The sequence below is a fragment of the Notolepis coatsorum genome (assembly GCF_963971535.1).
Source record: "Notolepis coatsorum genome assembly, chromosome: 20".
NCBI classification, from domain to species: Eukaryota; Metazoa; Chordata; class Actinopteri; order Aulopiformes; family Paralepididae; genus Notolepis; species Notolepis coatsorum.
Genome location: NC_140184.1, coordinates 63,985,982 through 64,010,619, shown reverse-complemented (window position 1 = coordinate 64,010,619; position 24,638 = coordinate 63,985,982). Strand labels below are relative to the sequence as shown.

The window sequence follows — 24,638 nt, the reverse complement described above, 5'->3', positions numbered from 1 at the left end:
TATTTCACCATTTTATTTAAAACGACTTCAAGCTTTGAACAATATGATCCTGATCACAACATCCATTGTTCTGCTGAAGAACCTGGCTATGGGGAGAAGTAGAACATTTGTATATCAGACCTGGTTGACCCCTTGTTATTCAAAGGATAACTGAATTGGATTCAATAGTAGGAGATTGTGGCGTTTGAGTGGCGATAGGAATATCAGAAACTTTACTTCATTGACCATATTCACACAGTGGCCATTTTGTTTTTATGTCATGCTCAGGTTGGGATTCCTTTCCACCATGACATGAGAGCTAAAATGTCCGTGAATGTGGTCAATGGCTAAACACCCGTCTGGTGCCGTTTCCCCAAAAGCACATCCACTAGTTGGGCCTCTCAGAATAAAGTCCAAAATCTCACAAGTGAAACAAAAATTCTGCAAGAACACATTTTAACAGCACAGGGTTGTGCACAACCCACACTCATCAAAACGAGGTATGCTGACCATTGTAAATAATAATATATTTATAATAATAATGAATGCAGGTTTTGTGAATTCATTTCAACCAACTAAAAACACAATTCTTTATTCCTTTGATCAAGTAAAAACAAATACCAACATTTAAAAAAATGGATAAGAGTCTTGTATCCCTCATGGTTTCTCCTTCTCTTTCATCTTCTTCTTTTACAGTCGACCGGGTTCATGAGGCTCTAAGGCTGCGAAGGAGGTGTCAAGGCAATACGGTTAAGGTGCCCCTGGCGCTCCGTGCTGCAGCATGCTGGGAGGGTGGTGGGTGGGAAGGAAGAGGCAGGGGCTACTGGGAGGGGGGAGAGAGAGAGAGAGAGAGAGAGAGAGAGAGAGAGAGAGAGAGAGAGAGAAAAGTCGGTCCTCAGACAGCAGGTGAGAGAGAGCAGTCTGTCCTCAGACAGCAGGTGAGGCTGCGTCCGGGTAGGGCTCGTTGCTGTAGTTGTTGCTGTAGTGATTCCCGCTGGCCAGCTGGTTGGGCAGGACGTCCAGCTCGTCCACCTGGGGCCCGGGGTGCATCATCACCAGCTGGTCCTGGGGGAAGTCGGCCGCGGCCGCCACCAGGTTAGTGATGGACTTGGACTTGACGCACTGGAAGTCCACGTGGCGGCTCTTGCCCTCCTCCTTCTCCCAGGACATGCGGATGAAGGGCCTCTGGACGTAGTTGTAGATGACCTCGGGACGACCCCCTGGCCGCTTCTTCACCTTCTCTTTGTAGGTGGGGTAACCTGCCAGAGGCAAGAAGGGGATGCATGTCAACAGAGATCTTGGTGAGCTACAATATTTAAACTATTTCAGGTTTCAACAAGTTAAATTTAAGACTTTTTAATACCACTTAAAAAAAACACACACACACACACAGTGACACTGAACTGGCAGCTGCACTGACTTGAATACGAAAACATTTCATATTTTTATATAATTTAATCTCCCGAGAGCCGGGCAGCCCCAAAAATGTAATACGTGTGCAAATGAAATATAAGAGTTTTTAATACCTTTTAAGACCCTGTTTTTAATAGGGATGTCAATTTTGATGCATTCATTTTGGCTGTTCGTTTGAAAACCATAACGTGCTGCAATTTAACCACACAACCCCTTTTGACCGCAACTGCCTCTCATTCACTTGAAAAGCAAGCCACCCTGAGCAGTGAGTTTACCTTCCTGATGCCTCCCACATGCAACCCTGGAGAATGATGAGTGACCACACATGCCCCTGAATGGCAGACTTCATTATGGTACAACGTTTCCAAATGGACGTTTGGATCATACAGAGGTGTATGCATGTTGCAGTGATGGACTGTTTTTCCACCGTAAGAACAAGCTTGAAGTACCGTCTAAGGGCCGAGCTAATTGCCATCTTTTCCGATGCTAGTGGTGTTCTTATTCCAAAAGGAGCTGACGGGTCAACTCTGTCCATCAACAAAGCTATTGTTAAAATGGATCGCCATTCAATATAATTGAAGACTCCGGTGACCTAAGCGTACTTGTGATTACTTCTAACCATTTTGTCACACATTTATTCATCACCATAACCGCTACAGATGCATTTAGCCATGTATTTTTATTTGCATACTGCTATTAATAACAGAATTTGTAATAATTTAAAAAAAAATCAGGCGGCTAGGTGGTGTAGTGGGCAAGGCACTCGCCACCAACGCAAGAGACGCTGGGTTCGAGCCCAGCTCTCGGCGTTGCTACCAGCTTGGCTGGTTGCTCATACTAACACAATTGGCAGTGTTAGGGGTGGGAAAGCTGGTGGGTGGGTCCTGGTCGTTGTAAACAGCGACTCCTACAGTTCGGTCGGGGCGCCTGCACAGCGAGGGAAGGATCTGGAGGGAGGTAGTGTGACCTTCCACATGTTACACTCTCCCAGTGAGAGTCTGCGCTGCCAGGCTGGCTGCCGGCTGGCTGCACATGTGTCGGAGGAAAGCATGTGACAGTCTCCGGCCTCCCGGACCAACAGTAGGGGGGGGGGGTGAGCAACAACCAGGAAGGGGGTTGGGAATTGGCATAACAACTAACAGTGGGATGGGAGACAAAACGGAAAAAGGAGGGGGAAAAAAGATAATAAAAAAAAATATATATATATCCAAACATAAAAACACTCCAGCTTTAACTGTTACGTCAATGTTGTGATTTACCTTCAATGCCCAGTCTGATTTTCTTCAGTCCCCTTTCTTTTAAAACTGATTTGGCGACGTCTCGGTTCTCAATGTACTTGAAGAATCTGTAAAGTTTTGTGCTGTATATGACTGAAAGAAAAGAGAAAACAACATGGTCACTCACTGTTCAATAACACTGACCTATGGTTTGTAGGAACTAGGTGAGAGCGAGAGAGATAATGTGTTTATACAGTATAGTTAATTAATGAGATAATTAGGGATACACGATATTGATTTTTTGACACCGATATCGATAACTTTATGCTCCTCAAGCCGATAACCGATATTTATTGTATTATTAAAAAAATATTTTGATCAACATTTTTTATTTTTTTTTCAACATGAAACAAAACATATCACACAATACAATAATAATACGTCAAATGTATATACTCTCTTTTCTGGACTCTTTTCGTATCACAAACAGTACTGTATTTGCAAATCTGGTATGTCATGTATAGATGTAGGCAGTACTGTCTATCTGTATGTCATGTATGTCATTATGTTATGATGAATTGTAAATGGGGGACCCTGATGTAAACAAGACGAAAGTCTTTCTCTGGTCTGCATCCCCTTAACACTTTGGTTGCCTTGGGTTAAATTAATGATATACCATAGATTGCCAGCGCTATTTGTCTATGGAGAAAGTCCCCTTCTTTGCAGGGCTATAACTTTTTAAATTCTATTGCTACATTGCCATTATTAGGGCCCATTCAAAGTCCTATATGTATTGTTCATTGTGTAGCAACGTTAAACTTTTTCATTCACATATTCATAGTAAAGTATGGTCTAATGTATAAGTATGTTTTCATCTCTTTCTGCAGCTTTCTCCAGAACGTGATCTATAGCCCCAAATGCATTATATTGATGATGAAATACAGTTTGATGGCAATCAGCGCGATATAAAAAATTCCAACTAGACGTACTTCTAGAAGTTACTACACGTCATCTGATGTTGACCGGATGGGCGAGGGGGCGTTTATAATTCCGTGGGCAGCGTTATACCAATCATCTAATGTGGGTCAAATGTTGATAATATCAGTTATTATCGAAGACGGTAACGTTACACGCTAAAACTCACCCCAGTCTCCGCGCGCCGTTGGGCGATCATCGTCGAGTAGAAATTTTATCATTATGGGATATATTTTTACCCGGTCCATCTCCAGCTTGTATAATGGTATATACGTCCAAATCATGTTGTTTATCGAGTTATTGCCAATCGATCACCGTGTAGCGTGACGAGCCAGAGTCCCATGAACCATAGCGAGCGCCCGGAAGTACTACGGTCGTCATGACAACCTCTATTCAATATCCTGTGTGGCGATTGCGCCGATCGGCCACCAGATGGCGCTCCTGAACCGCCAGAGAGCTCAGTGGGTCCTGCTGGTGGATCTCAGGCCAGCGGAGGGGGAATATGAATCCGATCGCAGATTTTTGAAATATTGATATAAGGACGCTGTACAGCGTCCCCCGGCAACTTTAGCATGGCCAGCAAAGACGTGAAAAGACGTGTCCCGGCAGTCAAAGTGTTAACAATTGTATGTATTGAGCTGTACTGTATTGTACCCATTTTGCAATCGGTTAATAAACTTTTCAATCAATCAATCAACAGCTCACCATGAACCATGACAAGCTTAATTACGTTAGTTAGCATCCAAGCTAGCGTGATAACGTTAGTAGTTAGAACAGCTAGGCTGCCTGCTTACCTGCAATAGTGTTGTCATCGTCCTGGACGCGTAGATAGACTTGTTAAATCATAATATCTGGTCCTCAGTAAATGTCCCGCCGCCCGCCAGCAGCTGGTTTTGGATTAGCTTATCCTGCGTTGCATTAGCCTTTAGCTGCTCAGCGTCGTCGGATTTTAATACACCATCGTAGCGGTGGTGATGTTTCAGGTGATTTATTATGTTGGATGTGTTATAGCTTGTTGCCCCTTTCCCTCCTCGTGGAACTTCTGCATTTGTTACAAATAGCAAGCAAACTGTTTTCCTCTGAAACTTTGAAAAAGTCCGACGACGCCGCCATCTTTTTTTTTACTATCTTGCCTCAGTCAGTCTGAATGTCACCTGACTACGTCACAGCCAAGAAAGGGTTGGATTTGTGAAAAACTCCCTCTTCCTAAACCACACGCTATCAATCGTACCACAGTACTGGCAAAAACGGGAGGAGGCTATAATAAAAACAAGCGCCCTTCAACCCAATCCACCCACAACGGATTTCTTTTAACAAAAAAATTTATTCTATATTATCGGAGCTATCAATAACGTTATCGGGTTTATCGGGATGACCTCATAATAATCATCGTGCATCCCTAGAGATAATGTGTTTATATAGTATAGTTAATGAGATAATGCGTTTATACAGAATAGTTAATGAGAGAGAATGTGTTTACAGAATAGTTCAAAGATAATGTGTTTATACAGTATAGTTAACGAGAGAAAATGTCTTGTGTATACAGAATATTTATGCTCACTCTGCGAGTACTCCTCTCCCATCTGTGGTGGGTACTCTTCGTCCCAGTCCACCACGTCATCATCGGTGAGCACGACGATGTGACACTCCCTCTCTCCACTCTGCGCGCTGGCCACCATCAGAGGCAGGACCATCTCCTCCAGGTAGAACTCAAACTGTCTCCGCGCTCCATCGTTGGACAGCTCGTGCATCAGGGCACCTGAAGATGGAAGAGACGGAGGGGGTCAGTCAGGGCGACACTGAACCCACCAAACGTTGCTGAGAGGAAGCACACGGGCGCAGGCAGCGGCATCTGTAATTAGTTTCATAAAGACAATAAACCCTATGAAGCTGCCTTCCAAATCAGCATTTTTATTATTATGCTAATGTTTCATACATATAACCATAAACACTGCTGCCAGGCAACTGATGTAATTGAATCACAAACACCTGTTTTCGATGACAGACCCCAATTATTTGCCAACCAAGAGGGCTGTGTAGCAACAAATTCAATATGTATATGTTACAGCCGTAGTTTGTGTATTGCAAACTCTCCCGTTTCCCCCTGTGCGTCTCTCCCCTGATTCCGCCCTCCTTACGATCACAGTTGATGATTGACAGCACAGGTGCTCACTAGACTGGGTGGATAAGAACCCGGGGAAGCGTGCAGACCGTGCCAGTGGGCCTCTTGGCAGAATTAGTGTTCTGCGTGTGTGGGTTGTTGAACCGGTTATATTTACTTTGAGTTGTTGGTGTACCGGGGTCTGTAAACTCTTACTTTCTATTGTAGGGAGTGTGGTTGTTTATATTGTGTTTAACATCGTCTCTATTCATTTGGAGGTTAAATTGTTATTCTGTTTATTTGATATCCTCTTTCTATGGGAAAATACTCTTGTTGACCTGGTGGTCTTTATTTTATAGTTTCATTTTTATTTTAATAAATTCCACTTGTTTATGCATATCCATGTTTGTAATCCTTTTTCACTGGGTCATTTAAAAGTGGTACTCCCTCATCCCCTGGATTACCATCGGGGACATAACAGTTTATTATATCATGTATATGTATATAATATATTCATGAATGTGTTGCAAACTCCTGCAAGCAAATGTTAATCTGCTGCCTAACTGCACATTATACAATGGCATGCAAATTTCTTGATTCTGATTGGTTGAAACAGTCAAGTTAGACGTTGTTATTTCTCATAACACACTCCATGTGAACTCCATGTGAACCCGCCCACAACCGAATTACAATCGCTCCGCCTTTCGTGGTTTTAGGAATGAAACCAAGATGGCGGACAATAATCTTTATGAATGAATGTATTGATAGTGTCATAACGACTCATTCAAAAACGATTCTGTCACGTGGAATGTGTTAGTTGCTTACACAATGTTGGATTATGTAATTGGTTGGTCATGACTCATTGTGAAACTAAATATAAATCGCACAAAGTGTGTTGTTAGATGCCATTCGTTATAGAACCTGCCTCTCCTTCAAAAGGACACTCTCATTTCACTGTTAATAAAATGTTCAATCAATCAAACCAATAACAACCGCTCACTTCACTGTTAGGCGGCATGCTTTGAAGCAACCTATTGCTTCGAAGTGGTTATGCTTTGGCCCTCTTTCGAAGTGGGTTATGCTTAGAGTTTATCTTTAGAGCAGGGCGATTGACCACCAGCCCTGATTCCAAACTCTAAGCATAACCCACTTCGAAAGAGGGCCAAAGCATAACCACTTCGAAGCACAAAATAAATAATAAATTTATAAATAATATATAATATATATATTATAAATAAATAAATAATAAAATGTTCAATCAATCAATCCAATAACCGCTCACTTCATTCTTAGATGGCATGCTTTGAAACAGCGCACCTCCGAGCTGCTTCTATAGAAAGTAGATAAAAAAAAAAAAAGAGAACAACTTCTTTTTTTTAACCTACTTTTTCTGCGGATGGTTGTGAATAAATCTCCATTATGCTTCAATTAATGTGTTTATTGTATAGCAATAAAGTTGGATGAATTCGGCAATTGTATAAAGATGTAGCACTGTCTATCTGTAATAACATTTTCAATCAATCAATCAATCAATCAATCCAATAACAACCGCTCACTTCATTCTTAGATGGCATGCTTTGAAACAGCGGACCTCCGAGCTGCTTCTACACACGGAGGCAACTTATCTTCTTTTTTTTTGGACGTACTTTTTCTGCGGATGGTTGTGTGAATAAATCTTCAATTAACACTTTAATCGCCGGGGTTAAATTCATAATTTACCATCCCTCGCCAGCCCTATTTAACATGGAGAAGTTCCCCTTCTTTGCAGGGCTATAACTTTTTAAATTCTATTGCTAAATTGCCATTATTATGGCCCATTCAATGTCCTATATGTATTGTTCAGGGTGTAGCAACGTTAAACTTTTTCATTCACATATTCATACTAAAATATGGTATGAATAAGTATGTTTTTATCGTTTTCTGCAGCTTTCTTCAGAACGTGATTTATAGCCCTAAATGCATTATATTGATGATCAAATACAGTTTGGTAGGAATCTGTGCGAGATAAAAAATGTCAACTGGATGTGCTTCTAGAAGTTTCTACGTATCATCTGATGATGACCGGATGGGCGGGGGATCGTTTATAATTCCGTGGGCAGCGTTAGATGATTCATCCAGAGTGGGTCATATGTTCATCATAGCAGTTTATATCGAACACGTTAGAATATAACGCTGAATCTTACCGTGGCTTCCTCGCGCCGCTGGCAGATGAGCGTGGAACAGAATCTTTTCTATTATGGGATGTAGAAATGCACGATCCATTTCCAGGTTGTATAATAGTATATTACGTCCAAATCATGTTGTTTTTTCGAGTTATTTGCACCGATCGATGTTCACTGTATCAAGACGGAGTCTCTCTAACGATAGCGAGTGGCCGGACCACATATGGATGAGCACTACCGGTTCAAAGGTTAATTTCCGGTTGGCGATCTGCCGATCGGCCACCAGATGGCGCTCTTGAACCGCTAGAGAGTTGAGTGGAGCTTTGCAGTGTGTCTCAGGGCTCCGGAGGGGAAATATGATTTCGGTCACAGATTTTTGAAATATTGACATCAAAGACGAGTTACGGCATCTTCGGCAGATCATGGCTAGGAATGACGTCTTAACTCGTCCCCGGCAATCATAGTGTTAAGTTAGTTCAAGTTAGTTATTCATTTATATGTGCTATTTATGAGAGGGCTAACTTGTTGCAAAATAATAATGATAATAATAATAGCCTCATTAAAATACTATTGTTGCTTCGGTTGTTTTCAGCGTTTTATGTGCATAATCTGTTATTTAGTTTGAAATGTTCGTTGAAATAAGTAGATTTTTTGTTTTTGTTTATTTATTAAAGGATAACTCCACTATTTTGGGAAATTAGCTTATTTAACATCTTCCCTGGAGTTAGACAAGAAGATGCATACCTTTTTTGTCTCTGTGCGTGCATTTTAGCTTTGGGAATAGATGCTCTGTTAGCATAGCTTAGCTTCATCACTGGAAGTGAGGCAGGACAGTAGCCTTACAGTGTATTGCAAGGTCTGACATTGACCAAACTTGATATGCATGACCTTGGTGGGCTCTAGGTCAACTCCTGAAAAGGGAGTCAATGTCAGACCTTGCAATCAAAAGTTAGGGGCGCACTGAAATTATGGCAAGGGTTATTAGCCCCCTAACTTTTGATTGCAAAGTCTGACATTGACCCCCTTTTCAGGAGTTGACCTAGAGCCCACCAAGGTCATGCATATCAAGTTTGGTCAATGTCAGACCTTGCAATACACTGTAAGGCACTGTAAGGTTACTGTCCTGCCTCACTTCCAGTGATGAAGCTAAGCTATGCTAACGGAGCATCTATTCCCAAAGCTAAAATGCACGCACAGAGACAAAAAAGGTATGCATCTTCTTGTCTAACTCCAGGGAAGATGTTAAATAAGCTAATTTCCCAAAATAGTGGAGTTATCCTTTAAGTTAATATAAAACCATATAGTCACATTTTAGAATACAATAGAATAGAATTTTAGAATACAACTAGAAACACTGTCCTGGCCTGCTTCTAAGTTCAGTGGCATGACAAAAAAAAATAATAAAATAAAAAATTGGAAATCATCTCGCGGCCCTCCCGTGGCTGCTCGCGGCCCACCTTTGGGTCGCGACCCCGACTTTGGGAACCACTGCTGTAGAGCATAAAAGGAAAGTTGGGGTGCAGTTACACAGGGAGAGACGATAGGGGTATTTTCCCAATTGAGTTCAGAGAGAGTCTGCAACACTAGCGTGAGGCTCGATTGATGAAATGAATTCAAATCGCTAATAAATAAAAATACGACAAACAAACACTATGTCATTGGCGGCACTCAACTGGCGGCATGAACTAACGACAAATCGCGTCCCTGGCACTCAAAGTGTTAAGAACTTCTACTCATGCACAATAGAGAGCATCCTGACTGGCAATATCACCTCCTGGTTTGGGAATAGCACTGCACAAGACCGTAGCAGACTACAGAGTGGCCCGTTCAGCCGAACGCACAATTGGAGAGGGGCTTCCCACTCTCCAAGACATTTACAACAAGCACTGCATGGGTAAGGCTAAGAGAATAATCAAAGACCCCAGCCACCCAAACAACTGCCTCTTTGAGCTGCTGCGGTCAGGCAAGCGATACCGGAGTCGGTAACACTTTATAATAACACTCAGTTATAAGACCTTTATAAGGTATCTGTAGATAATGAACTGTCATGAACAAATCATTTATATACATTCGTAAATTATTATTAAATCATTTATAACTATATTTGTATAACATTTACAAATTAGTTCTACATTATTTATAACTCATTATCAACATTGTTTGTACTTGATTTGTTCATCATTAAATAATGTTGTTTAATGTGTAATAACCAGTGTTGTGCTAGTTACTGAAAAATAGTAACTCAGTTACTTTACTAGTTACTCATTTCAAAAGTAACTCCGTTACGTTACTAGTTACTTACACCCAAAAGTAATGCGTTACTGTGAAAAGTAACTATTTAGTTACTTGAAGAAAAAAATTGCTCCCATGCAGCCAGATACAGATACTCAAAATCGGTTGATCAACTTGACAGTTTCCATTCACATCACTGAACTCTGCTAAGCAATGTGGTCTAGAATATACAAACACAAATCTGACACAAACACAAATGTCCCGACGTAATAAGAAATGCACCGTGCCTAATTGCTCGGGGAGGTTGAGCGCAGGCACGTTTAGGTTGCGCGCATGCACGTTTAGGTTGCGCGCATGCACGTTTAGGTTGCGCGCATGCACGTTTAGGTTGAGCGCATGCACGTTTAGGTTCTAGGTTGAAAATAAGTGCTTGAGGAACAGCATTGATATCTGTCGCCGGAGCGTTTCATTATAACAGTCTTGCAACGTTGTTTAAGATATCAATCGTGCATTGCAACGTTAGAATAGTTAGGATATCAATTGTGCATGAAAGGACTATATTTATATTGTTTGATTAGTATTGATGAGATTCCCTGGCAGATTTGTAGTCAAAATGCCGTTGATCAACTTGAGTTTCCATTCATTTACATTCACATCACTGCACTCACCAGTGTCTGTCGAGATGTAAAGTTAGTCCAGCAGCCCCTTAAACATTTTCTTTGTTTCATTTCCATGTTGTACTGTATATTCTCTCTCCAAGTAGTTGGAAAAAGTTTTCCGTCCCATTTGCTGTGTGTCGCCTCGTATCATTCTACGTGGGTGGCGAGTGGATTTGGATGAGTCCTCGTAGTTAACGTTATACTCCAGTATCTTTGAACCAAAACACAAATGACATAACTAAAACGTTATTTTCTTTTCGCTCGACAAAAGAGAAATACGCAGTAGCTGCCTGGGCGCTGCCATTATCAGTCAGGATGAGGAATAGTAAACAAAACACGCCCCCAGCATAGCGTTCCCCGCAGCCAGGCAGACAGGATATGAGGATAATAATAATAATAATAATAATAATAAATCACTACCGCTCGCTATCAATCTACGCCGTATATAACGCAAATAACGCAGTGACGAACCATTCAGTAACGTAAGTAGCGTTACTGAATTTCAAAAGTAATGCGTTAGAGTACTAGTTATCGCCAAAAGTAACTTCGTTACTGTAACGCGTTAGTCCCAACACTGGTAATAACACATTTGTAGATGCTTTAAAAAATGGATATGAAAAAACGACTATACTGTACCTCCATTTATTTGTTCATGTTCAACAAATGATTTGTTAAGACATTCATAAAACATCTATAAATCAGTTACAGTAACGCCGTTACTTTTGGCGGTAACTAGTACTCTAACGCATTACTTTTGAAATTCAGTAACGCTGTTAGCGTTACTGAATGGTTCGTTACTGCGTTATTTTTATGTAGATTGATAGCGAGCGGTAGTGATCCAGCGCAGTCCTCCTGACTCCTGTCTGTGTGTCACTCACCTGCGGGGACACGCTGTGCTGGGGGCGTGTTTTGTTTACTATAGTCCTCCTGACTGTCATGGCAGCGCCCAGCTACTCGCGTTTGTACACATGGATATTCTCACTATTTCTCTTTTGTCGAGCACAAAGAAAATAACGTTTTAGTTAAATGTCATTTGTGTTTTGGCTCGAAGATACCATCTACTGCCCATGCTTCAACGAAGCTAGTAGCGGAGTCTAACGTTAACGACCAGGACTCATCCGAAGCCACTCGCCACCCGCTTTCAGGGATCTACAGTAGTTAGCATGATACCAGGCGACACACAGCAAATGGGACGGAACACTTTTTCCAACTACTTGGAGAGAGAATATACAACATGGAAATGAGATAAAGAAAATGTTTGAGGGGCTGGACTAACGTTACATCTCGACCACCGCAGACTTTGGTGAGTGCAGTGATGTGAATGCAAATGAATGGAAACTCAAGTTGATCAACGGATTTTGAGTGTACGAATCTGCCAGGGAATCTCATCAATACTAATCAAACAATATAAATATAGTCCTTTCATGCACAATTGATATCCTAACTATTCTAACGTTGCAATGCACGATTGATATCTTAAACAACGTTGCAAGACGGTTATAATGAAACGCTCCGGCGACATCAAGGCTGTTCCTTCAACCTAAGCGGCGATACAATTAGGCACGGCGCATTTCTTATTACGTCGGGACTCGGGACAACATTTGTGTTTGTGTCAGATTTGTGTTTGTATAGACCACATTGCTTAGCAGAGTTCAGTGATGTGAATGGAAACTGTCAAGTTGATCAACCGATTTTGAGTATCTGTAAGGGCATGGGAGCAATCTTTTTATTTTTTTTGTAACTAAATAAGTTACTTTTCACAGTAACGCATTACTTTTGGGTGTAAGTAACTAGTAAAGTAACAGAGTTACTTTTGAAATGAAGTAACTAGTAAAGTAACTGAGTTACTATTTTTCAGTAACTAGCACAACACTGTTGATAAGCGACAGCCATATTAGACACATAGCCATAATTTAAGATATAGTTTATGCTTTCGCAAATATGAGAGCTCTATCATTGAAGTGGGTGGCGGCATTCAACGGGGTAAATAGGAAACGGAGGCCAGCACTGAAAGTGTTAAGGAGGAGTCAACAGTTGCTATGTGTTGATATAAGAGAAATATGAACATTTTAATAAATTGGTGTCCTGACAGACCAGTCTACATCAACATGATAGTCACTGAGGTCTTTATTTTAAATGTAGATTTCCTAACAGATTACAGTCGAATCAACATGACACTCACTGAGGTCTTTATTTTAAATGTAGATTTCCTAACTGATTACAGTCGAATCAACATGACACTCACTGAGGTCTCGGCACTTGATGGTGCTGTAGTCAAAGGAGATGCAGAGATAGTCACACGCCTCCCGCAGCTCAGGGATGGAGATACCGTCAGGGCAGCGGATTAGTCCAGATTTGTAGTAATCCTGCCAATTACACAGAAAAGACGAGAGAAAATTCTAATTCTGCAGTTCAGTTAAGTACAGTAGTGATGTCACTAACTAACGTTTTCCCTGAGCATCAACCAAAAAATCTTTTAATTACCTAATTTTAATCGTATCGGTTAATGTCCATAGACACCAACATACAACTCTATTGTTTTTTGTTGTCCAGGGGACATTTATTGACATCCGTGTGGATATTCTGCATAATGACTGTTATCAATATCCGTTGTTCATTTATGACATGAAACATGTCACACAAGTCTTTGAATTTGGTATGTAAACACTATATAAACACAATGCAAAGAAAATACTGGTAATATGTGAGACAATGCATTTTGATTATGCAATCTATTTGAAGACAATTGACTACCATATTTTGTCTACTGACAGCCTGCGATATCAGCTGTAACAGTGGGCTCCTTTCTTGTGCCATGCGAGATACAATATGAAAACATTTTCCACACGTGAGGTAACATTTGTAAACTCTGACCCCAGTCTCCATTTATATTCAGTGCGTTTACCAAGACAGGGTGTGGGTCTCCATGTTTTCCGATAAGAGGCTATTCAAATTTGTCAATTCTCACCGTGTTTCATGTTGTGCTCTTTTAATTAAACTGAGTGTTAAACTCGTGGTTGAAAGATGACCATGTTGACAGAGGGCCAACGCAATGGAGAATATAGTATTCGTGTGCTGGATTATCATTTAATTTATCGATACAGAGGTTAAACTGATAATATACCGTGATATGGATTTCAAGTCATATCACCCAAAGGGGCCACATAATCAGACCAATGCAGCAATGCCACATCAAGCGTATTGAAAATGCAAATGTTAAATATGGCTTTAAGTGCTGCTGCTACTACTGCTGCTAGGGGAGCTTGGTGCAACTTTTGTGTTAGCGAGGAAATACAAGATACGTCTAAAGGAAATACAAGATACATCTACAGTTGCACGGACCATGTCCCTTGATGAATCATTTGTGTATCCAACTTTACAATCAAGCCTTAAAAAGGTGCTGTAATTGGTACTTTTGTTAAAATAAGTGTTAAATAGCTCTACATTCCAACAGCCATCGCTGATATAGAGTGTTTGGTCAGTAACATGGGTCTCCCAGTCCCTCCACTCTGCAGTAAACAGAAAATACATATCCCTTCCAACTTTATCCAATCAGGAGAGAAAACCCTAGATATTTTTATTTAGTTCACAAAATATCACCACGCCAAAGTTGCTGGCAGATTGTTTGACTTGTTTCAAGTATATTTGTTTAAATTTCTTTTTTTTTGTCAGACCATTTTTGCAGTGTGGTGGTCTCTCTCCTGATACAAAATAAAGCAAGGAGCCAAATCAGAGTTACAGTGAGCAGCTGCCCAACACCCTCAAACCTCCTCCACCAGACATTAGAGCTATACTTGAGAGATAGTGTGTCAAGAGGTATGCGTCACGGTATCTGCCGGGTTCAACAAGTTAAATTTAAGACTTATAGAACTGGCGACTCCACTGGCCAATAAAAATTCTAGCACGTTCCACACAAGCTCTCGCCAGACACACCAAGCTCCCGGTAGCCCCGCAACAAATTACTTCAATACAAAAACATTTTATTATATTTTATATTATTTAATCTCCCGACAGCTAGGCTGCCCCCTCCCAAAATGTAACTTTTTAAAAGGGGAACTATCTTATAAATGGCCTTTTTCAGTGTTTAGCATCGTTTCCTAGCTATGTGGACTTATATTAATATGATCTATGTCTCTAATTCTCATATTGGCGCATTCTTCCAATTCTCCTCTCACAATATTCACCCTCACTGAACTGAGTCATCTGAAAATGTGATGATTTGTGATGTCAGAGAGACACCGCTGCATGATCATGTTCAGGCGGCGCAGTGGTTTAGGTGCCCAGGCTCAAATGTTATACTAGTATCCTCAGGACAGGTCACATGGCCTGTTTTTTTGCCTCTTTGACACCACCTGTTTATGATCTTGAAATAATATAACACCAATAGTTAGTTACTATGACATTGTTTCTCATTACATACAATGTATCCATGCCTGTAGCTAAATGCTGAAAAACGGGGAACAACATTTTATTTTTAGCTTTAGATTTAAAAAAGAAATTATAAAAAAAATGCCAGTTGGAAAGATTTTTTTACCAGCCAAAAATGATAAATAGCTTTTTAGTATATCTCTATGAATTATTATATGTATTGTGTGTTATCTCTCCACTCCACGCTATGGTAGACGTGCTTGGGCCAGCACAGGAGATACAATTACAATACAAATTATATCTATAATATATATGCTATTCAATTTATTAATTTAATTAATTAATTTAATTTATTAAATCTATTTAAATCAATATCTTCCTTTTGAATAAAATAGGCTCAGGAATCAAGAATTTTATAGCTAATTTGCCTAATCCATGTCAAAAAGAGTAGCCTATAGTAAATGTATACACACACAAGAGATGGAGAATAGCCTATAGCAGACTGCTAATGAGATGATGATACATTTATTTAAATTGCGCCCCTCAACCAATAGCTACATCGGCCCTGGGCGCAGCCCGAGAAAAACAGAATGACAGGAACAATACGAAAACAGAAAAGAATACATGCAGGCAAACCAAGCAGACAGAGAACGGACGGACATAATACACCAGTCATACTACAACAGAAAACTAGCTCATGGATTTTTTTTATGGCGAAAAGGTGGGTTTTGAGCATGGTCTGTAGAGTTCTTGCAGACTTTTAATTTAGTGGGAGCTTGTTCCAGAGTTCCGGCGCTGCAAATGCCGGTTTCCCTTAGTCACCAGTCTTGAGTGTGGGATTTTAAGGCAGATTTGATTGTTTGATCTGAGGGATCTGGAGCTGGCTGATTGGACCAAATATACTTCAAATCATTGAACGTACAGAGAGAGAGAGAGAGAGAGAGAGAGAGAGAGAGAGAGAGAGAGAGAGAGAGAAAGAGAGACGGGCTCACCCTCGTCCCTAGATACCAAGAACATGCAAATGGACCTTGTAGAAATGGAGCAATCTTCCATTTACTTGGGTATGTACTTTTAGGCAGATTTTCTGAAAATATGGCTGAGGCTTAACAGGTTATGGCCTTAAATTGAGAATTATGAAAAAATCTGAAACAAATAACATGGCTTGGCAAAGAGAGAAAATGTTAAGCGTGGTGGTAACCCAGCAGGACTAACCAAAATGGCTCTGAAGACTGTGGAGCTGATGCCCTCAGCGACCTCGTACTCCCCTTTCTCATTGGGCCGTGTGAAATTATGTTCCCTTCCGGATCCAAACATTCTGAAAGAAGGCACAAGCAGGCATAGTCCAGCGGTTTAGAGATTACAAGTCATCCTATCAACTAAATTCTACATGATCCAGGACAGATGGAAATTCACTTAATATAAAACAATGTACCTGGAATGCAAAGTGTATGTGTGGATATGGTGCATCTGTCTATGCCTGGGTCTTCTAATAATGTCATGATGTGCTCGGTCCTTGTGTCCATGACTTTTGTTTGTGTTTTTATTCTAATGTTATTTATCTCGCTTTTATTCTGTTTGTATTGCTAACCCTTTTTTTTTTTTTTTAACACGGGATTTTAGCCTGTACCTTCTGGTAGGGGGACTGCCAATGGAAATGTGCCTTTTGGCTAAAATTGGGTGCATTTACGTTTTTAAAATGTTTTACGCTGTTGAACAAGTAAAGTAAACCTAACCTAAAGGTAAAAGAGTCAGACAAGAAGATAGACACCGATTTCCTCTCTGTGTGTTCAGCAGAAAGATAACCAGCTACAAGCTAGCCTATCTTAGCACAAGTTAATGAAAGCGGATACGGACACGCCACGGACCACTAGACTAGCTTGAAACTCCAGGAGAGGTGTTTTGGGCCAGCGGCTAGGCTAGCTGCTCCGTATCGTGGTATCCACCTTCTCGTCTGATTCTGGAGAAGACGGTAAGCACATTTCCCAGAATGTTGGCATGTTACTTTAAACACATTTATCTACATAGTAGGTTGACTGACTTCCTATTTCAGACAATAATATATATATAGGCCAGTATGACTACTACCAGTGTCTTATACCTGTATCACTGTACATATTAATACTACAACTCTGTACATACATCGGATTATCAATACACTCAGTCAGTAGTACTAATTTATATATTTTATACCCAGTTTAATAACCTGTACATCAGCGTTTCCGTTAGCCGGTAATTACCGGTATTTGACCGGCAAAATCTGTTGAAGTCTGACATATTTAATCTCTCCGGTCTTAATGTCCGGTGAAAATAATTCCCTGAGTCTAAGCACAATTTGATTATTTGAATTGTATTAAAATAGGCTAAAATTAAATAGCCTATGCGATGAACGAAACAATCATTACATTTGTTTCATCGTTGCTTCTAATAATGACAACGACGTTGTCAGAGAGAGCTTAGTGCTGGGTGTGCGAACTTTTGTGAAGCTGCAGAGCCGGAGCAGCAGAAGCACAATGCAGTACTCCAGCAGTACTCCAATTCAGCCATTTTCAATTCAATGTTGGGTGGGGGGCGCTGCTGTGCGGTCCCCAGAAAAGAGCCAATAACAGCTGAATCTGCTGCTCTGCATCGACATACTCTCGCAAATAAGTCATTGGGAGGTGGAGAGAGTCGTCACGCAAACCCACGATAATGTTGCCGTCTCTCTCTGTCAAATTTCTCAGTTCTTCGCTTGATATAATTAATACAAATGTCCAATATAACGGAATTCGTTAGCTCATAAAAATGTGATTATAACAGACTGTTGTTTATTAATGTCGGGCGACTGCCCACAGACACCTATTTGATTTAAAGTCGGCAGCAGCACGAGTCTCGGGGCTTATTTTATTTGGAATATAATGACTTTATACGCAAAAGTAGCCTAGTTTTAAGTAAAGATATTATAAATCTACATGCCTTGATGATGTCATTCTTTTGTTTTGTTGTCATTCTTTTGCCTATCAATTGTTTTTAAGCTCAATAAACTCTGACCGGAATTTCTCTCATTTGACCAGTAGATTGAAATCTACCGGACACCGAGGCCGGCAACAATTTTTTCTAACGGAAACCCTGCTGTACATTGTATATTAGTATTGCACTTGCCAAACCTCTTTTTGTTGTACTGTATGATCACAATACATTTTAATTTAAATCTAATATAATCAAAAGGTGGAGTGAGCGAGGAAAAAGAACACTGATGCTCAACGTGTGCCTACCTGCCCAGCATGGTGTTGGGCTGTGCGGTGAAGATGGAAGGGTCTACCACGAAGCGTGTGTTGTCAACGATTAGAGTGACTCTCTCTGAGGTCCTGATGCTTCGGTTGCCTACGCCGGCGCCCCCTGCTCCCTCCTTGGTGTTCTCGTAGACGAACACCATCTCTCCGACTCCCAGACTCTTGAAGGGGCCCTCTGTGCTAGATAGACTGCTGTTGCGACTGCTGGCCACACCGCTGCTGCTGGAGCCGCTGGGAGAGATCCTCTGAGTGCGCGGGCTGCTGGGCCGTGACGAGCCACCATCTCGTTCCCGGTCTGAAGCACAAACGCAACGACAATGATGATGGTGGACAGATCTCTCCAGGCATCAAAGACTACAGTGCTCACTGCTCACATATCATCAGAAGCAGGTCATATAGGGGGAGGCATCAAGACCACTTTGACCCATCTCGAACTCCACCCTCTTTTCTTGATCCTCCAATCACAACTGCTGCTTTTTTCTGACAAACTTGTCAAGAGGAAAGCAATGGTTGTGATTGGAGAATCAAGAAAAGAGGGCGGGTTTGAGATTAGTCAGAGTACTTTCTTAACTCATTGACTGCCAAAAACGAGTACTCGATTTTGGCTGCCATGCTTTTGCCGCCAAAAACGAGTATACTATTATTATTATTATACTAAACAGTGAGCCGGACCTTCTTGTGTGATCCTGGAAGCTCTGAGTGAATTGGAATTTAAATGACGATCGAATCCCGATAGGTGGCAGTATCTCCTACCTTGGACTCTTGTGTACCTGTTCACCGCTCCGTGGTAGTTGCCGCCGGAGTTGAGAGCACTCCAGAGGCAACTAACGGTAATGACGATCGTGAACTATTGGAGATTATTATGAAGAGAATAAAACTATCACACTTATGGATGATAGGTGCGTTTTCACCAGACTAGTTTCAAGTTTCAAGTTTCTTTAATAGTTGTCATACAGAAGTACAGAATACTTTCATACAAAATGCTTCTTACTGTTACGCTCCAGAGACTGTGCTAGACAAGATAGTATCAAATAACATAGTATAGCATGTAATTTAGAAGAAGAAAATGAGGTCACAGTGTTCGGTATAGACATATGTACAATGTTCTGAGTTACCATATAATATACAATACTATGCAGTGTACTAATGTACAGTACTATATAGTGCAACGCAGAAATGGGATGAGGTACAATTTAGGTACAATTTACAGTAAGGTGTACGAGTTGTAGTGCAATCCTTCATCAATAAATATATGTTGGATTATAGTATTTTCAAACAGGCTGTTTGGATGTAACACTAACGTTATCTGTTGGGCGCTGCCAGGGCCAACTAACGTTACTTATTGTTCCTGTTCGGACACTTCGGAGCAAGAGTGGACAGTGTTTTGGTGGACCTGCTGACAAAGGTAACATCTTTTTTACCGAACCCCATCATAAAACATGCCTTTGTAATGATCCCAGCTTCAGAAAACTATTCCGCGAGGAACACGTCATATCTTGCGTTCCAGGAAACTAAACTGGATTATTTTTAGTTTTAGGACGGTTTTTAGCATGGGATAGCGCAGGAACGAAGGTATGTAAAAATAAACGGGTTGTTCCCTGTTGGGAGTATACATATTTCCTTTCAAATGAGAATATACGATGGGTCTGCAAACATCGTGAAGATGGTAAAAAATGCTGGCGCAAGGGAGTACAGATGGAAAAACAGTGTGGCAGTCAAAGAGTTAAGGGATAGGTCTGATTTTTGGAACGCTCGCCCCTTGCTACTTACCAATGTTGATTGGTAGAGTCCTTTCTCAGCACATCCCATACTGTTCGTACTGTTCATACAAGCTCTGGCTTGTTAGCCACAAATCAATGCAAAGTCAATAGGGTCACGCTCCTGTCTGTGTAAGCTGACTGAAGACAACTGAAATGTACTTTGTGTGCACTGTGGAGTAGATTTCAGTTGTCTTCAGGCAACCTGTACAGACAGGAGCTTGACCCCATTGGCTTTGTATTAGTTTGTGGTTAACTAGCCAAAGCTAGTATGAGGAGCAGCATGGATTGTGCTGAAAAAGGACTCTAATAATCAACATAATCATCATTGGTACGTAGCAAATAGGGCTTGGGTTCCAAAAATCTTAACTATATGTGTCAGTCAATGCAGAGCACTAATCCGATCCATTAGTTTGGCTCGACAGTATAGACTTAAGACCATTTGATTGAGGTCACTGGGATTTTTCTTTTAATCGAGAGTCTGACATAATCCATTTGATCCATTAGAGTTCTAACATCTTTCTAAACAAAAATGCAGAAAGTCTTGTTGCTTTGCTTTAATCTTTAATATTGGGAAAAGTCTCCCGATACAATATTTCTCCCGATATCACCAGTATTGATGACGTCGTTGATCGTCATTATACAAACTTGACACTACATACAGACAAGCATGACCGGCAGACGGCAGTTACACAACATGCAGCCCCCCACTAATTTCCTTTAGCACATTCATTCTTCTCACCAATATTGTGCTGGCGGGTGGGTGAGGTGACATTCCGAATGCAGGGGGTGAGCTGGCCTTCTCTCTCGTGCGAGGAGTCACGGGAGCGGTCACTGGAGCGCCGGCGGTCACGTGATCGGTCATAGCCCCCACTGGCGCCATGCAGGCTCATCTTCCCCTGGTCTGCCTCCAGTCGAGATGCACGGGCCCGATTGCTGCTGCTGTTGGAATATGAAGCAGAACAGAGCATAACCGGGGCGACCGGGTAGCGCAGCGGACTAAGTGTCTGTCTACCACCACAGAGACAGTGGGATCGAATCCAGCTGCGGTACCTCCGGCTTGGTCGGCAGTCCATACTGATACAATTGGCAGTGTCAGCGGGTGGGAAAGCCGGTGGGGTGGGTCCTGGTCGTTGTAAACAGCGACTCCTACAGTTCGGTCGGGGCGCCTGCACAGCGAGGGAAGGATCTGGGGGAGGTAGTGTGACCCTTCCACACGTTACACTCCCCCAGTGAGAGTCCGCGCTGCCAGGTGAAAAGAAGCGGTGGGCTGGCTACACATGTGTCGGAGGAAGCATGCGATAGTCTCCGCCCTCCCAGACCGACGGTAGGGGGTAGCGTGCGCAACGACCAGGAAGGGGATTGGGAATTGGCATAACGACTAACATTGGGATGGGAGACAAATGAAAAAACGAGGGGGGAAAGATAATAAAAAAATAAAAAAACAACAGAGCATAATCAATACTATTGTAACGTATAATATAACCGATAGGGCATACAGACTCTCATCTGCACCTTTAATTACACGGTTTACTTGATTTTTTTCCCTCATACTTTTCATATTCAGATCTAATATTATTGCCTATTTATGTCTTTCTACTATTATTACTCTGCCCATGCCTGTACCTCCTCTCCCTCCTCCCCCATGCTGCTATGACACCCGAATTTCCCCAAGGGGATCAATAAAGGAATATCTTATCTTACTAAAAGGAAGGAAGATGATACTTTCATGGGTAAATGGACTGCATTTATATAGAGCTTTTATCCAAAGTGCTTTACAATGCACACCTCACATTCACTCACACGACAGGTGGAGGCAACCAGGCAAGGCGCCAAGGACACCTCCGAGTCCGACACACTGCCAGGAGGAGCCAGATTCTAACCGGGAACCTTTCAATTACCGGAAGACGGCTCTACCTCCTGAGCCCGTCTCCGTCATCAGGTGTCGTCAAAGTGTGCGCGTCACAAAATACTGGAGTTGCTACAGTGAAATTCACCTGTCAATCAAATCCTGAATTTCCCCCAAGGGGATCAATAAAGGAATATCTTATCAGAGACAGAGGCATTCAGAATCAGACTTGTCAGCAACACAGCATCTCTCAGAGTGGATGAGAGCCTTAATTCTTTTAACATGGGCTAAAATGTAATAAGTAGCAGATAGCAGACCAAACCTGTATCAGCTCTAACTTTTTAGTTACCAAATTTGTTGTTGGCTTCGAAGTTCATGCGTTTGTGTATGTGTGTGTAGTGGTGATTATCCATAGTATTCGATTGCAGACATCTTGGTTGCAAACAGGTCAATGGCGGCTAGTGTTGGAAAGTAATTGCTTGACTTAACTAACAAAACAAACATTTCAAACAATATAAGCGTTCTTCCGACAGTTGTTTAGGGATGGTGTTCGTGTTTTCCACCAAAAGTAGGCAAAGCTGCTAAGATTTTTTTTTTTTACAATAACCAGATACACCCGTTTGATGCATCGTGGATTTGTACTTGTTTCTTTAAGATTAAGCAACATTTTCCATCTACCCAATCTACTTAGTAGTAGTAGTTTGGATTTTTGATTATGGAAAAACTGGCATATCACCATAACAATGAAAAAAAACATGCAAACAATTATACAATATGTTTTCCACTGCTAGGGGTGAAAGAAGGGAGCAGTGCATTGTGTCTAAATAGCCTGTCTTGGTTGTCGGGTATTTCAGGGCTACCGGATGCTTGGTGGTGGTCAGGGACCCATGACACATAAATAGTACTACACTGCTTTGGAAAATATAGAATATATTTCCCCCATTTGAATGTGGTGGATAACAATAAGTGGCTCCCCAAAAACCAGAGTAACATTCTTCCACTGTAGGCTTAACTTTTTATTTAATGACCGGTTATGACATAGCGCTGCTATGCTGTGGTTTACATTTCTCATCAAGATGTGACCTTTCTGCCAAGAGCGATGTTCGGCAGGCTTTACCTCGAATGCTTGCAGAGTTTGCGAGGACGGCTGGTTGTTTTTCGCTCCCAGTTCTCAGTGTCACTGGAGTTGCTATCATATGGCCGTAAACACGCTGCCATCACCCGCACAGAGGGGAGTCCACTCTGGATCTTTCACCGTTCATAGTCTGATGATGACCAAATCAACAAGTCAGACACTGAATGAATGAATGAAAACTTTATTTAACAGATTGCAGAATGGGTACAATACAGTACAGCTCAATACATACAATTGTTAAGGGGATGCAGACCAGAGAAAGACGTTTGTCTTGTTTCCATCAGGGTCCCCCATTTTCAATTCATAGACATTTATGACATACACAACATACATGACATTTATGGCATAGGGACATATAGGTATTTAGTACCTATATTAGTACCTATATAAAGTATATAGTACCTATATTTAGTTATAGTACCTATATTTAGGTATAGTACCTATATTTACATCGCATATGATACATACATGATACATCGCTTACAACTGACAAGGAACAATCGATCGAAATGGATTGCAAACCTCATACATATTAGCAATTTACTTCAACATAGATACGGTTAGATTACATTTCGTTATCGTTAATGGAGCGAATAGATAACGTTAGAGCAACGTTATAATAATAATAATAACGTTAGCTGACGCTGACATTAGACGCTGGCTAAACAAGTTAGCTGTAGAGTCTCCGTTACCAGGGCAAAGTTAACTGTGACCATAACGCTAAGAAAACAACACTAACGTTATCGTTATAGCCAACACAGAAATGCACGAGTCGGTTTTGATTAGGTAACAAGCTAGCCAAGTAGCTAGCGTTAACTTAATATGCTTGCTAGCTACTTAGGTTAGCTTGCTTGTCATTTTCTTTCAAAACATTCACTTACCAAGCAAGCTGATGTCGTCGACTACTGCTACTATTAATCGCACACTGGTGCGAACTACCCTCTAAATCAAGTTGCTAGCTGGGTAGCTAGCGGTTAAATAAACCTAGCCTCAAAGTCAAATAGATTGCTAAATGTAAACAATCAAATTATCGGTCTGCTTGAGCGTTTCCTTTGGCTTTTCCTAAAAAGGACATTGACGCTTGCTTTATCGCGAGAACTACAAAGTCAGTTTGTAGTTCTCGCGATATAACTGAAGCCCAACTTCCTTCCGGACCTGACCGATGACCATCATTTATTATATAATTATCATAGTCATTGTATGCTATCAAGTGACCATCTACATCTACAATCTGCCCCTAAAAACAAACCGGTGCAACTGTTTACTCTCTCGGAGAACCAGGGTTTTCTTGGTTGCACATTCCATTTCGTGTGGTTATTCTTAACCGGTGATCTACCGCCATAGACTAAATACTTCAGGAACCAGAGGGGCGGGTACATCTGAGCTCGACGGTCACTCGGTCACACGACTGATGCATTTGTGTTCCAAGGAAATAAAATAACATGATTAGATGTAAGATGAATTACGATCCCTGTACGCTGTTATGAGGTCCGTCAATTTTTTTATGCAGTGCCTATTGCGT

General features: G+C 41.3%; 1 protein-coding gene across 1 annotated transcript; it reads right to left on the bottom strand.

Annotated features, from left to right (window-relative positions):
• On the bottom strand, positions 1-24,272 carry btbd10b (BTB (POZ) domain containing 10b). Its single transcript, XM_084337286.1, has 9 exons — positions 23,998-24,272; positions 23,099-23,246; positions 20,875-21,074; positions 18,358-18,670; positions 16,319-16,421; positions 12,984-13,104; positions 5,146-5,343; positions 2,652-2,762; positions 1-1,238 (listed from the first exon to the last, which is right to left on the bottom strand). Exons 2-9 carry the CDS (start codon positions 23,197-23,199, stop codon positions 907-909), a joined length of 1,479 nt encoding a protein of 492 aa, XP_084193412.1. The 5' UTR covers positions 23,200-23,246; positions 23,998-24,272; the 3' UTR covers positions 1-906.
• Between the last annotated feature and the right edge of the window lie 366 nt (positions 24,273-24,638).

What these genes read in the sequence shown, in the direction of transcription:
- btbd10b (XM_084337286.1), bottom strand. Translation starts at nt 23,199, where the DNA reads ATGGCAGCGTGTTTACGGCCATATGATAGCAACTCCAGTGACACTGAG. An exon ending in AAACTCTGCAAGCATTCGAG is followed by an intron (nt 21,075 to 23,098) that starts GTAAAGCCTGCC and finishes ATATTCCAACAG; the next exon opens with CAGCAGCAATCGGGCCCGTG. An exon ending in CACCCGCCAGCACAATATTG is followed by an intron (nt 18,671 to 20,874) that starts GTGAGAAGAATG and finishes TTTGTGCTTCAG; the next exon opens with ACCGGGAACGAGATGGTGGC.